This window comes from Aulonocara sp. 'chitande type north' Nkhata Bay, linkage group LG9 (assembly GCF_057382095.1).
Source record: "Aulonocara sp. 'chitande type north' Nkhata Bay isolate Kocher_YH1m ecotype deep benthic linkage group LG9, A_spYH_male_GT1.1, whole genome shotgun sequence".
NCBI lineage: Eukaryota > Metazoa > Chordata > Actinopteri > Cichliformes > Cichlidae > Aulonocara > Aulonocara sp. 'chitande type north' Nkhata Bay.
Genome location: NC_141352.1, coordinates 29,036,672 through 29,052,544, shown reverse-complemented (window position 1 = coordinate 29,052,544; position 15,873 = coordinate 29,036,672). Strand labels below are relative to the sequence as shown.

Here is a 15,873-nt window from a genome sequence, read left to right as displayed (position 1 = left end):
GCTGTTACCAAGTTCCTGTGAAAAGCAGATTTTTCCCACTGCTGACTCAGCTGGATCAGGGAGAGTGACTGAGGTAGATATTGAACTGTCAGTGTTTTTATATAACATTAAAGTACCTGAGGGTATGGCACCAAGCACCATTGAGAATTCCCAAACACTTACGGGAAATTATATAGTGTAAGGGATTCATTGTAAGTAAGTCGTACTCCCTCTTTATTAACCAGCTGAGCCACCAATAGGATCCCATTTTGGACCCAAGTTTCCAGGAAAAGTGATAATAAAAGAAATAAAATATCTCTGTTGTTCCAGGTGAGTTATATGTGTGGTGAGAAGTTGTGTTTATAAATGAGGGTCCACGCTAAGAGGACCTGCTTATGGTTTTTCCATATAAAATTAAAGAGCATGCGGTCGATGTCTTTACTAATTTTCTTATCCAGATGTAAGGAGAGAGCAGCATATGCCAGTCGGGATATCCCTTCAGCTTTAGTAATTAAAACTCTACCTTTCAGAGATAAATCCCTTTGCAGCCACTGGTTGAACTTTTTTTTGTGTTTCTTTTGTCAAGAAAAACATGTTATTTTACTGTCACTGTGTTATCATTTACATGCACTGTCATTATTTCATCATTACTTCATTAGTCTGTATTACTTATCATCAGCTTATCATCAGTTTATCATGTATCATTTATCAGTTATTTCAGAGCACGCAGAATAAAACACATTCTAGAAAGCAACCAGCTTGGCTGCAGGTCCAGGCAGGCCCAGGTCAGATAAGGATAGTCAACTCTCTTTGGCCTGAACCCACAATTTCACAAAACTACACACTCTACACACTATTGGTTAGGTTCCCAGGAAACATGAGTGGAAACATCTGGTATTAATTCTGGGAAAGTCTTGTTGTTCTGAACATAGAGGAGGTCTGGGAATTGTCCTGACGTCATTAAAGGCTATAAAGCTTTCTGTAAAGAGCAGAAAGGAGAAGACGAAAGATCAAGGCTTCCCCGCACACTGTACGTGTACTGTGTGTGTGTAATAAAACACTTTTTGAACACCTCCGAGGACTCTGTCTGCGCTCCCTGCGGAGCGAGATGGAGCCTGATGTTTTGCAGTGTCTATTTTCACCATTTATAGGTGTTTTAATAAAATATTTTGTGTTGACCCACTCTGGACTTTCAGTCGTAGGTCTCTTCCTCAAAATTCGAACCGCGACACTTTGTATAATCGGAGTGAAGTTTGATGAGCATCTTGACTTTTGGTCTTGGGATATTAACAGTCCTGGGTATGTGACTTCTTTTTTAACAGAAATGTTACAGATAGCATTTGCAGTGCAGCCTTTAATTGCTAGTAATTCACATTTTTTAGATTTAGACATAAACCAGATGCCTCAGAGAAATCACTAATAACACTAAGGGCTGGACGGATTTGATTTGCATTCTTCAAGAAGAGTGTGGTGTCATCAGCTAGCTGGCTGATGATGAGCTCCTTATCAGCTATGGTGATTCCTTGTATAACAGGTCAAATCTCGGGGTGGAGCCGTTAGTCATTTTAATTGAGCTATTGCCATTTGTGTACAAGGTTTTGAAGCTTTACAGAAAAATGCTAAATTTTTCCAAAGAGTGGAACATAAATTGATGTTCAATTGTATCAAAAGCCTTTTAAAAATCCAGGAAGAGAATGAAGCTATTGTCAGATACCAAATCAGAGTAATCAAGTAGATCTAAAACCAGTCTAATGTCATTAGAAATGTATCTATTTCTTATAAAGCCTGATTGTGTCTCATCGATAATTGTATCCAAGACCTCTTTAATTCTGTTAGTAAGTACTAAAACCATAATCTCATAGTCATTATTGAGCAGACAGACGGGTCTCCAATTATCAATAAGAAGTAAGTCTTTGTTTGGCTTTGGAATAAGTGTTATGAGACCCTGAGTAAGAGTAGGAGGGAGGGTGTTATTCTCCATAATTTCTATGAAAGAAAACCTGCAGTAAGAACGGAGCCAGGAGATTAGTAAATGATTTATAAAACTCTGCAGTTAAACCATCTGTGCCAGGAGATTTGTTGGCCTTAAGTGCAGAAATAGAATTACAAACTTCCTCCACAGTCAGAGGGCTGTCACAGAGACTTCTATCTTCCACAACAATAGTTTTTAGGTTTTTAATATTATTGAGAAACAGTGTTGAGACATCCTCATTATAGTTTGAGTTGTACAGTTTAGTATAGAATTTGGCACAGAAATGTGAAATTTCTCTAGGATTGTCAGAGACAGTGCCATTAATATTTAGTTGGTTTTGGATCTGTATTTTTCAAGCCTGAAAAAGCAGAATTTTGTTCTCCCTCCTCCAGCCACCTCTTCCTGGATCTTACAAAAGCACCCTCAGCCTTGCATCGACAAACTGTTGCATATGATTTTAAAATTGTCAATTAATATTTGCATGTAAAATTATGAAATGTGATTCATTAAACATGTTTGTGGTTGTTACAGTAAAATATATAACTTTTTCTACTCGGATTTTATGTTTTTGTCTGATTTTAGATCAATTGTGTCAGTACAGTATGTCAAAATGAGAACATGACTGTAAATTCAGACATGTGAGGTTGTGCTGAAAAGAATGATGCCAAACAAGGCAAAGTAAATCGTTTGTAAAGGTGAAATATGGAGGTAAAATCAAAAGTAGTTAAAATTGGCCAATTATCCCCTGGAGCCCAGAGGGTTAAACGTTTTTTTAAAGTAACGCTATAGTTACTTTTCAAGTAATTCATTACTTTCAGAATCTTGTAACTCAGTTACTAACTAAGTGACTTATTTGAAGAAGTATCTAGTAACTATAATTAATTACTTTTTCAAAATAACTCGCCAACACTGTTTATAAGGAAGTGAGTCATTCGCAGGATTTGTGGAGTGTTCTGATGGTGAGAGATAGCAAACCACAGATCGTTCTATTGAGAGATATGGAGCCAGAGAGGCAGAGGAGAGGTTCTGTCATGTGGGAGTATTTTCAGTAGATTTTGGTCAGTTTTGGTTGGGTTTGCCAGCTTTGTGTTCTTGTTATTTGTTTTTTTGTGTTTATTTTATCTAAAAATGTAAAAACCTTAAATTGTCAAAAATCTGCTTTTCATAATATAAATATCATGATATAACTTTAGAAAGACTTCCATTTGACTGTTTACATTTAATGTAATAAAAAAATATTTTTAAAGTAATCTTAAATGTTATTCTACAAATGTGCAGCAATTTAATGTGTTTATTCTTTTTAGCTTATAGTCTGTGGAACCCAGGACGACCAGATACCTGCATCTCTACCAGTTTCTGTGCACTCCAGCCTTCTTTTTACAGCACAGTGTTAACTTTATGACCTTTCACAGCACCTCTGGAATCTGGATGGCCGACACCTGACAATCAGGATGAACCGTGTGTTTGGCTGATGTTTGTTTTTCTTTAAGAGTGTTTGTAAAGCACAGCACAGACAGACATGCGAATCGATCAAACTTTTCTACAAAACGTTATACCAGTCCGGGTCAGGAAGGGCGATATAGCACGGACCCGTCAGATGACTACGCCGGATGGAAACATAACCGGAAGCGTCCCAGGGACTTTCCCTTTGACCTTCATCCTGGAACCGACCTTTGACACTTGGATGTTGGCTTAATTTTTACCCAAAGAGAAGTTTGACCCTAACAAAAAAACACGATACTGTGATACTTTGATGTTTTTTTCAAATAATTTGGAGCGAGATTTATGTGACTGTTCATCTAAAATCCAGCAGAGAGTGAAAATACAAGAGCTGCTGCAATCCTCTGCATTAATGATCTCTGTTTCTCTCTTTCTGTGTGTGCATGTGTGTGTGTGCATGTGTGTGTGTGCATGTGTGTGTGTGCGTGCATGCGTGCGTGCGTGTGTGTGCGTGTGTGCTCACAGAGGGGAGGTCACAACAGGAGTTCCCTGAGTTGACACGTATGAAGCATAAAGTCAGTTTGGAGCAGTTGGTAAACACAGAAGTACATCCAATCTTGACTAAATTTCTTGTTTATCTACTTCATGCACATTGCACGCACAAGAATCCAAATCTCTGTATCACAATGATTTCATTAAAGCCTTATTATTTTATGGGGGCAATATCACATATTACCGTAGATCATTAATAGGGAACAAAAAAGAAGGATCACATCGGCAATGTTGCTGGGAGACAGAAGTCTTGACACGTACTTATAACTTAAACCACAAAAAACTCAGTTACAGCTGGTAAGATTTGTGGTATAAACCAGACTATCACAGTCTGCATCTTTACAGGGTTGTTTTCTGCTTTTGTTCACTCCTAGTGTGATTAAAAAACAACAAACACAGAGCCCACTAACTATTAGCCGCTTTCCCCCCTAAACAGTCAGTTGACTGAGAGAAATGCAATCCATTATTGTGAACGCTGAAGGAGATGTGCTCCAAGGTCAAACTTATATTTCCTTAACTTACATCCTATGTTCTGTTTAATTCCGGCATCCCTTCATGGCTTGATGGAAAAAATTGGTTAAACCATTGCTCAACTTATGTCTGAATGATGGCAGATAATTCTGATGAAACTGACCCCGTAAGAACTTTGCAGCTGAGTCGAGGGCTCGTGGAAATAAGGTCAGGAAGTGTCCGGCGTGACTGCGCGTGCGGGCGTCTGACAGACACACTAGTGCAACTCAGAGTGTGAGCAGCAACTCCTGTATACTAAACATAAGAAAAGTAATTTGTAGTGCTTCTCTTTTTTTAAACCGAGATTCCAGGGATCATGCTTATATGGTTTTCTTTTATTCAAAAACAGGTTAGTTTAGCGATCGTGTAACTGTGTCCTTGACCTTTTTACCGGCTTGAGAAGTTGGTTCCCTGGTGCAGATATCTGGGATGGTTCAAACGCCGAGTCTCCAAATGCAAACAAAAGGTTATTTTACACGTTATTTCTTAAATGTGTATAAATGGGATGATGACGATAAAAGTAATAAACAATAAATGTAAATCTGTTTTTTTAACTTTGCAGACTCATTTACCCACTCCAGTGACAGCGATAAAAAAAAAGATCATGACTTTAAAGAGATTATGAACAAAATGCATTACATTTTGTTTTTTGCTACATTAACAACTTTTCCAACTCTGATTCTCTGCAGGACCAACACGGACACCAGTTTAGACTGAAATGCAGTTCCGACGGCACACGCAACATGTTCAAGCTTGCACGGAGGCATCTTTCTTTCAGCTTAACGAGTGAACCGTCAGCTCGTTCAAACACACGTTAAAGTCCGTTTGGCTCGACACCACCGAACAGAGGCAGCAATATAACATAGCTAACATTAACAGTGCAGTGAATCCTGCTTGTGCCGTGATATTCAGGACTGCAAACCGAGCAGCATCACTGACTTTCAGCTTGTTGTGTTTGTGGATATATGACTGACTTTAATTATCCATAAAATCATCACATTCTCTGTAAGATTAAGGTCGACTATTGAACAGCGAATATTTTAAAGGCTTTAAAACCAAGTTAGTACAAACATCACTAATGTCACATAACTTTGCCGACATGTGGCCAACAGTAATGCTTTAATGTTCTTCATTATTAAACATTTGCACATAAATAAGTGACATAGTATTCAGTAAGGCGAGTTTATTTATATAGCACAATTCAACAACAAGGTCATTCAAAGTGCTTTACAGAGACATTAAAAAACAAAAATAAAAAGCATGATTTAAAATTGATTAAAAAGAATTTAAGCTTAAAAGTGTGGATTTGGTGCTTTATTCTATAAAGACACATCTCCTGGATGCACTGGTACGCATCTTCAGTGATGTATCCTAGGGTCATCAGGTGTTTCGGGTCTCTCTCTTTTGGCCACAGCTTGTATGATGTTGGAGACATCCTCATCAAACTTCTGCCACTCGCTCTGGCTGCTGGCTGGGGGCCACTTAATCCGCTGTTGTGGAACTACACTGCTTGGATTGGAAGAGTCCTGTGCATGGAGGGACTGGGCTCTGTGGGGTGCCTCCTGGCCGGGCTCCTCCTGCGTCTCACCAGGTTCAGGACCTGTGCGTTGCACCTCACTCTCCCGCTCCAAACATTTCATTCTAGCCTGATGGACATTTAGGCCACGCTGGTTCTTGCACAGCTTGCCGCAGATACATGTCTTACTCGTAGTCCTTTCCATTGCATTAGTCGTTAACCTTAAGTCCGTCCGATTGGAGACCTCATCCTCCCCCCCTCTCGGGGTCTCCTGGGGGTATCTTTCTTTAGGGCTTTCCATAGCTTTTTGGGTGCTTTCTCGCGAAAACTGCAGACCGGGATGCTAGCCCACCCTGCCCCTGGAGCCGTCTTTCCGAGCTGTCATCTGTCTCTCCAGTCGTCACCAAACTTTCTTGGTTGTCACCTAGACTCTTCCTAGGCGTCACTGGCTCAGCCAGAGTTTAACTATAAAGACACATCTCCTGGATGCACTGGTACACATCTTCAGTGATGTATCCTAGGGTCATCAGGTGTTTCGGGTCTCACAACATCATACACCCTCGCCCAGGCGACCCAGCCGGGGGTGATCAGGCCCCGACTTGCGTACCAGTAGCTACCCACGGATCAGCCCTCTTAATCCACAGCCACCTTGTGGCTTTCTCTGCCGCTTCACTCACAGCCTGGATGGCCCTCTTCTTGGCTGCCCCAGCCACGCCCAGCCGGCCTAGGACTTTGCAGAGTGATCGTCCTGCAAAGCCCCTACAACCCACTTCTATGGGCTCATAGAAAGTCTTCCAGCCCCTTCCCCTGCACTCTTGCACTAGTTCCTGGTACTTTCCTCGTTTCCTTTCATTAGCCTCCTCAATCCGCTCTTCCCAGGGCACTGTGAGTTCCAGCATGATCAGCTGTTTTGAGGCCTCAGAAATAATTATCAAGTCTGGCCGGAGTGATGTTTTTGCAATGTTCTGAGGGAACTTTAGTTGTTTACCCAGGTCAGCCTGTAGCTGCCAATCAGAGGCTGTGTTGAGAAGGCCAGTTGTCAAATGTGGGCGCACCTGGGGTTTCTCTCCAGCCTTAATAAAAGAGATTGCCTTCCTCGGAGCATGATGATGCTTGCTGGTGCTGATTGCTGAGGCAATCTTTTCAGCAACTACTCTGAGCACCTGGTCGTGCCGCCAACGATACCGACCATCGGCCAGGGCCCTTGGGCAGCTGCTAAGGAGGTGTTCTAGGGTCCCTCTTCCAGAGCACAGGGGACAGGCAGGTGTCTCGCGCTTTCCCCACAGATGGAGGTTTGCTGGGCTTGGCAGAGTGTCGTATACTGCCTGCACTAGGAATCGGATCCGGTGGAAGTCTGCCTGCATGATGTTTGCCCAGGTGACCTTGCGCTGCAAGGTGCCCTCCCACCTTGTCCATGCTCCCTGCCGCTCAAGGCCTACAGCTCTGCTTACTCGCTCCTCCTCCACACCTGCTCGGACCTCTTCCTGGAGTAGCTGGTGTCTCTCCTTTCCCTGTGCCCTGCTGACCTGGGCCTTTGGGACGTACCCCAAGCCTGCTCCCCCTGTTGCTAAGACCCCCATTAGTGTTTTCTGCCTTAGGCGTGACTCCGCCACCTCAACTGCCTTCTCAGCCTTCCACTTTCTTCCTGTCCTTACCTCAATGCCTGCTGATGCCACCTTGCAGTCTTTAGAATCTCTGTACTGTAGGGCTTCTCGTGTGCGAGCCACCTTGAACTCTTCTGTGAGACCACTGAAGGGTAACTGCACGCTGTTGCTTGTCCCATACAAGGCAGCGCTGGTGAGACTGCGGGGAAGTCCCAGCCACTTACGAAGAAAGCCACTGATCTTTCTTTCAAGGGATTCCACAGTAGTTATTGGAACTGTATAGACAAGCAAGGGCCACAGGATTCGGGGCAGGATGGAATGCTGGTAGATCCAGGCTTTAAATCTTCCAGGCAAGCCGGACTTATCCACCTTAATAAGCCACGCTCCCAGCTCCTCATTTGCCTTCTGAATAGCAGTAGAGTCTTTCAGGCTGGAGTCAAAGCGTTTCCCCAAGCTCTTAACTGGTTGTTCCGTTATGGATGGAATAATGGTTCCTGAAATTGAGAACCGGAACTTGTCCGTCACCTTGCCCTTCTTCAGTACCATCGATCTTGACTTGGAAGGTTTAAAACTCATCCTTGCCCATGAGATGAGTCTCTCAAGACCTTGCAAGATCCACCTACACCCGGGAACTGATGATGTTGTAATGGTGAGGTCATCCATATAGGCTCTGATAGGGGGCTGACGAACATCTGACCTTGTTAACGGCCCTCTGCACTCCACCTCCGCAGCCTTTACCACCATGTTCATTGCCAGGGCAAAGAGCGTAACTGAGATGGTACAGCCTGTTATTATACCTTTTTGGAGTCGGTGCCAGTCTGAAGTAACTGCCCTAGAAGTGACCCTAAGCCTGAAATTGGCGTAATAGTCCAGGATTAGGTCCTTGATCTTGCTGGGGACATGGTGGAGGTGCAAAGCATGCTCAACCAGTTTGTGTGGGATCGACCCATACGCATTAGTTAGGTCCAGCCACAATACAGCTAGGTCGCCTCTCTTCTCATGTGCTTCTCTTATAAGGTGTGTAACTACACCTTATAAGAGGTGTAGTTCAAATGCAATTCAAATGCAATTCAAAATGTAATTCAAATGCAGCTGAGAACAGGTGAGTCTTCAACCTGGATTTAAATAAACTGAGTGTTTCAGCTGATCTGAGGTTTCTGGGAGTTTGTTCCAGATATATGGAGCATAAAATCTGAATGCAGCTTCTCCGTGTCTGGTTCTGACTCTGGGAACTGATAAAAAAAACGGATTCAGGTGACCTGAGGGATCTGGAAGGTTCATACTGGGTCAGGAGGTCACTGATGTATCTTGGTCCTAAACCATTCAGAGCTTTATAGACCAGCATCAGAACTTCAAAGTCTATCCTCTGACGGACAGGCAGCCAGAGTAAAGACCTCAGAGCTGGACTGGTGTGGTCCACTTTTTTGGTCTTAGTGAGGACTCGAGCAGCAGAGTTCTGAATGAGCTGCAGTTGTCTGACTGATTTTTTTAGGTAGACCTGTAAAGATGCTGTTACAATAATCAAGCCTACTAAAAATGAATGCATGGACTAGTTTTTCCAGGTCCTGTTGAGACATCATAACAGTACTTACTTTTAAACGTTTACACTTTGGCTGCTCCGCTTCCACCGTTTTTTTCGGCAAAATTATCCACACCCACCGCCGTGCTATGCAATCTGGGATATGTTGGGCCACGAAGTCTACACCGACACATCCTTAGAATTCAGGGAAATGAAGGACACATTTGAGGGCCGCATTTCGAGCAGCCTTCGAATTGGGACAGCCTTCGTCGCGTTGCTGTGACGTAATCGGCCTTAAAACGCGGCCTTTAAGGCTGCAGACCCTGAATTGGGATACAGACCAGGAGTGACATGTTTAGCCACATGTTCTCCTTAAGTTGCTGGTTGTCTGAGTGGTGTCCAAGAAACGATGTGGGCTTCATAGATAATTGGCAAATCTTCTGGAGGAAACCTGGTCTTGTTAGGAGAGACGGCATCCATCCCACTTTGGATGGAGCAGCTCTCATTTCTAGAAATATGGACACATTTATTAAACCCCCTAAAATATGACTATCCAGAGCTGGGACCAGGAAGCAGAGTTGCAGTCTTACACGCCTCTCTGCAGCTTCTCTCCTCCTGAAACGACAGCTTCAACACATAATCTGTTATTAGACTATTAAATATTTCACTTTAATGTTGCAACTACCCAGTCACTTCTGTCTTTAAACAAAATAATATTTTCCAGTTACAGAAATTATGAAATCCAAACTAAAGTGTTACTGTTGCTATATGCATTTACTATAAATAATCAGAATCAGAATCAGAATCAGAATCAGAAAGGGTTTTATTGCCAAATGTTGAGCAGGTTTACAACATTAGGAAATTGCTGCGGTGCTTCAGTGCAAACATACTGTCATAAAAATATAAAAATAAGAATAAGAATTAAAAGTGCTAAGTGGATAGATATATACATGATATATACATGAGTGCAGGTGGTGATCAGTGCCAAACATGGAATGATGCAGTGAACACAGCGTAGGGTCATGTGTTAGTGGTGGGAACAGTCGTACGTTTATTGTTCATGTGTCCGACAGCAAAGGGGAAGAAACTGTTCTTATGGCGAGAGGTTCTGGTGCGAATGGACCGGAGCCTCCTGCCTGAGGGGAGCAGGTCAAACAGACTGTGTCCAGGGTGAGAAGGGTCAGCTGAGATCCGAGCTGCACGCCGCAGTGTCCTGGAGGTGTACAGGTCCTGCAGAGATGGGAGTCTGCAGCCAATCACCTTCTCAGCAGAGCGCACAACACGCTGCAGTCTCTGTTTGTCCCTGATAGTGGCTCCAGCGTACCACACGGTGATGGAGGAGGTGAGGATGGACTCGATGATTGCGGTGTAGAACTGCATCATCGTCCGTGTTGGCAGGTTGAATTTCTTCAGCTGCCTCAGGAAGTACATCCTCTGCTGGGCTTTCTTGATGACGGAAGTGATGGTGGGCTCCCACTTCAGGTCCTGGGTGATGGTGGTACCCAGGAAGCGGAACGAGTCCACAGAGGTGATGGGGGTGTCAGTCAGGATGATGGGGGGGAGTGGGGCTGTGTGCTTCCTGAAGTCCACAATAATCTCCACTGTCTTCTGGGCATTCAGCACCAGGTTGTTGTGGCTGCACCAGGACACCAGACGTTCAACCTCCCTCCTGTAGGCAGACTCATCCCCGTCAGAGATGAGTCCAATAACGGTGGTGTCATCTGCAAACTTGATTAGCTTGACAGACTGGTGGGTGGAGGTGCAGTAGTTAGTATACAGGGAGAAGAGCAGAGGAGAAAGAACACAGCCCTGAGGGGAGCCGGTGCTGATGGTCCGGGAGTCCGAGACATTCTTCCCCAGCCTCACGTGCTGCTTCCTGTCCGTCAGGAAGTCAGTGATCCACCGGCAGATGGGATCAGGCACATTCATCTGGGAAAGCTTGTCTCGGAGATGGTCTGGAAGGATGGTGTTGAAGGCAGAGCTGAAGTCCACAAACAGGATCCTGGCGTAGGTTCCTGGGGAGTCCAGATGCTGCAGGATGAAGTGTAGGGCCATGTTGATGGCGTCATCTACAGACCTGTTGGCTCGATGATGGTGCTGACATGAAGGAAGAGAAAGTTACAGGTTGCATCCTTTGAGTTTGTCTCTGTGCCTTTGGGCGATTTTTATGACAGATGTTTCTGTTCAATTCTTAAATCAACTTTTCAAAACACAAACACTATTTTAAAGCTTTTAAAGAGTAAAATATTAATGATAATTATAATAACAGTAATAAAAACAAAAGCTCTCAGATCCATCAAACCAAGCAGCAGAGAGAACAACAAGTGAAGATAAAACTTTAACCTTGTAGACTTCATTATGTTCCAGCTGCTCTACAGACGCTGTGACCTCGAACTTAAGCAGGTCGTAAAGTATGTGCTGCTCAATAACTTCATAATTACACCCTGTGTAATTATGAAGTTATGAATTATGAAGAGCAAAGATATCCTCTAAATCAGCGTAGCACATGTGCAGCTGCTGGGATTCACTTAAGCATTCGGCTCGTCGCTGTTGCAGATTTTTCTCTCGCTGTTCTGGCTCACAGCGCTGCAAGCACAAAAATAAATATCCCCAAAGGTGTGAAAGGGAGCTAATTAGTAAGAATATTGTTACTCTCCCCAGGAGTAGTCCAGCAGTAGAAATCAGTCCAATGACAAGGTGTGTAACATCTAGCAGGGTGACAGAAAAACCCAGGGTAACTTCTAAGGACCTCAACGTCTCTCTCACATTGCGTTTTTTAAACATGTTTCCATTTGTCACTTCAGTCTTTACTCTGAAATACAGGAAGAGAAATCATGGCTGAAACAACTTCTCATGAAACCAGGGGTGTGGTCCAACAGTCAGTTTTGGTGAGGAACAGGGGCGTCACTAGGTTTTAAGGACAGGGGGGGCTTAACCCCCAAGAGATGTACACGACATGAACGAACGTAGTGAATGAGCACAAAATTTCACAAACAGAAAACAAAGACTGAGAAATTGTTTTCCTACTTTTTTGGACAGATTAAACATCCTAGGCCACCAATAGATCTATTGTTTTATTTCAGTCTGCTTTATAATACAGTACAACAAAAAAACAGAGGAAATGTGTTTGCCGCATCAATAACAAGAAAAAAAACTGAAAATAAAAAAGTACATTTTTCTGGCTGCAATCACCAGTTACTTGGTGGGTGGAAGCATCAAAGAATGACGTCTGTTTTTAAGAGTGGCAAATCGGTCAATCACTCTGTTGTGACTCAGATGCTGAATCGTGTCTTTTTCAATAGACATGACTGCAAGACTGTGAAGTCTTTTCTGACCCATTGTTTGACGCAGCCAGGAGTGCAGCCGACGCAGTGCACTAAAGGACCGTTCGCACGAGCAGCTGCTGACAGGCACTGTTAGGGCAACTTGGATGGTTGCCTTCAGAGAGGGAAACATGTCTGAATCAAGGAGGTTGTACACAGACAACATATTTTTGGGTGGACATCCAGCCTCTGTTTTCCGGGTAAGAAAGTTTCTGGCCACCAGAACCTCCTCTTTTTTCAGGTCAAGTCTGTAGTGCTTTGCAAGTTCATTCAAGTGTGGTTCACTCAAGAAGTTCTCAGATTCAGGACTACATGCCTGGACACCTTTTAGCAGCCCTGCATCTACACTGCAAAATCTTTGATCAAGCTCGCCAACCATCCGATCCACACAAGGGAAAAGTAACTCTCTTTTCAATGTGTCTGAGTTGTTCAATTCAGTGCGTGAACCCACAGTTGCCTCCAGGACAAAATCCTCCATTTTCCTCTGTTTGTGCCTTGTCTTGGCACCTGGTTCAGGGATACTGTGGGTGTTACACAGGGCCTTGGTTTTCTCATACAGCTCTGTAGCAAATGCATCTGAGTGTTTTCCCTTAATTGTGTCACACACAGCTTGTTTGCAGATAAACGCTTCTGCCAGGTCTAAAGTCTCTTTCTGCAGGAATTTGTGGAGTCCTTCGGTTACAGACAGAATCGACTAAAACATCAGTAGTGCATAGACTGCTGAGAACTTGTAGAGCTTTGCTCTGAGACCAACAGCTATGGGGGATCCAATTGCAGATAGGCACTCCAAAATGGCAGGCAATGTCTCAAGAACTGCACTGATTGATCGCAACTGACATGCCCAGCGAGTGTTTGAAAGTTGCACAAGCTCAGTTTTTGTCAATCCAAGCTTTGCCTGAGTCTCCATGAACTTATGATGATTGACTAGGGAGGTGCTGAAGAAAGAATACACACACTCCAACAAGCTGAAAAGCTCCACAGCCTCTGGGACAGCCTTGCAAGTATTGCACAAAACCAGGTTGAGTTGATGAGCATAACAATGCACATAGATAGCCTCAGGATGAAGCCTTCTAAAATGTGCTTGTACACCTCCAATCATGTCATTCTGGGATGTTGGTGAGATATACTGTGCATTTGATGGGGGATTATGTTTTTGAAGAAAAGCATCAAACTCCTTCAAAAGCTCCATGCACGCAAGAAAATTCCCTCTGTTTGGGCTGTCTTCACCTTCATCATGGCCACGAAAAGGGAGTCCCTGTCTCCCTAACATAGAGGTGACTGCAACAATTCGTCTGAGATACTCTCTTCTTTCGACTATCTCACTCACATTTGCAGTTGCTATCACCTGTGCAACGTTTCCCTGTTTGCTAGTTCCCTGGTAGCTTTTCCATGTAACAACACTGTCCTTATGTGTTTGTGCCATCTCATGCTTGCCAAAGATGACTAAAGCTTTCTTCCAGTTCTTGCAACCGCTACTGACCAAACTATCATGTTTGATGTTTTTGCCAAACACTCTACATGGGAAGCAGAAAGCTGCATTCTGGTTGACTGAATATTCTAACCAGTTGTGCTTTTCAAACCAGCTGTGGTTAAATGCCCGCTTCTGTGTACCAAAAGTATCAGCTGGATAGCTCTTCAGCTTCACCTGTCTGGGCCTTGTGTCTTTGTCACCTAAATCAAACCCTGTAGTAGAATGAGTTGCTGCAGCTGCTTCATCATTTTCCCTCTCTTGGCCTGTTTGCTCTCCTCTCTCTGTAATAACTTGATCTTCCTCTGCCTCTCGATCCATTTGCTGCAGCTCCTCTGTCTCTCCTTGCTCTCTCTGACTTGAACTTGCCTGTTGACCTTTTTCTCCCTCAGCCTCCCCTTCTGCCTCACCCTTCAAGATACATTAAAACATACTGAATTGTAATGTAAATTGCTAATATCATGACTTCTGTTGCTTCCAAATATTTTGAAGTTACAAACATTATATTTTGAGCACGCATGTGACTAAAATGGTTGCAATTTAAAGCCCTGAAAAATATAACTAAATTACTTGAATTGAAGTAATATTAAAATAGAACCCTCAAAAATATGTGAGTCAGGCTAATTTGACTTATATATATATATATCTCTCTTTGCTCTCTCCACTTTCTAACCTTGACTCTCCTAAATAAAAGCTCAAGTTAAACAGGTCTTATATGTTGTACCGTGACTGAAATGTTTCATATTTCATATCCATATTGAGTCCCATAAAATTCTAATCAGACTGTCTGCATCACAAATGACTCCATCCTTTGACTCACCTCTCCAGCAGACGTCTCTCCCCTCTGCCTCTCTGTGCTCCTCTGCCCTGACTCCTACAGGTTAATGGGGATGGAGTGATTATTATTATTTCCACTGATGATAACCATACCACAGCTCGATTTTTCAGAGCTAAAACGAGTGACAGAAATTACCATTATGCTAAGAATTTAACTTAGTGCGCTAGCCAGGTTTTTATTTATCAAAATGGGGAGCACCTGGTTCATTATTTACATGGGACTCCGCTGTTAGCTGGAGCTAACTAATTGTTACTACCAGCCAGTGATGAAGACTTACTTTCTTGAAAAACTTGCGTATATCCATGATTTCTTGCCGTTTGCCACATGTACGCTAGTGTGTCCGCAGGTGTATACGAGCGGAGTGTAAAGTAGCAGTGAAAACGAGGACTGGATTTTCAGTCATGTGGATGTCCCCTGTGAACAACTGGAACGGATTGGATAACGAAGCACTGACGCTACCTTAACAATGTAAAGCGAAAGGGACCAACCGAGTTATGATCATATTTGTGTGAATAGCGACAGGTTTATATTATTATTTCTTTAGACTCATATTCCTGCATCTTTATATTGAATTTGTCTGCAAGTTCTGTAAAAAAACAAAAATCGAATAAGTTTAAAAAAAAAACAAAAAAAACCCCGCCAAATTATTTAGGGGGGCTTAAGAATATTTTAGGGAGGCTTCAGCACCCCTAAAATAGGCCTAACGACGCCACTGGTGAGGAAGGTTCCTAACTGAGAGAAGTGACCCAGAAGTATCTGTGTAGCAGCCACAATGAATCGAGATCATGAGCTTTATTAACTGATCCAAGTCTCTTCTTTCATCTTCTGTATTATTCAGTTTGCATTGGTAATGCCCATTATTGTAATGCTTTTTTAAGATGAGCAAAACTTTATTTTACTTTGGGTTAGCTGGGATAAGTGATGGATGGAGGGAATTTTACTTCAGCCACAGAAATCCTAAACAGGAAGGAGGAGCAGAGTTACAGTGGATCACTATCCAGCAGGGAAACAAGATTTATTTCAATTTCTTGGCAAAGAGTGAGATTTACGCAGTGGGCAAATTAGAGAGATGACACCATCAGATCCCGAGCCCTCCATGTGTTAATCAAGACACTGCTGCTGTGCTACATCCATAAATAATGAATAAATTAG

The 15,873-nt window shown here is 43.1% G+C and overlaps 2 protein-coding genes and 1 pseudogene across 2 annotated transcripts in view; all 3 read right to left on the bottom strand.

Moving 5' to 3' along the window:
• LOC147322318 (uncharacterized) overlaps nt 1–15,873 on the bottom strand; it is a 47,012-nt gene that overhangs the window by 15,087 nt on the left and 16,052 nt on the right. The gene's annotated exons all lie outside the window — the stretch shown is intronic.
• On the bottom strand, nt 5,227–8,461 carry LOC147322322 (uncharacterized). The gene has a single exon (XM_086306850.1). The coding sequence runs from the start codon at nt 8,321–8,323 to the stop codon at nt 6,557–6,559; it is 1,767 nt and encodes a 588-aa protein (XP_086162976.1). The 5' UTR covers nt 8,324–8,461; the 3' UTR covers nt 5,227–6,556.
• Nucleotides 11,893–15,025, bottom strand: LOC147322321 (zinc finger MYM-type protein 1-like; annotated as a pseudogene).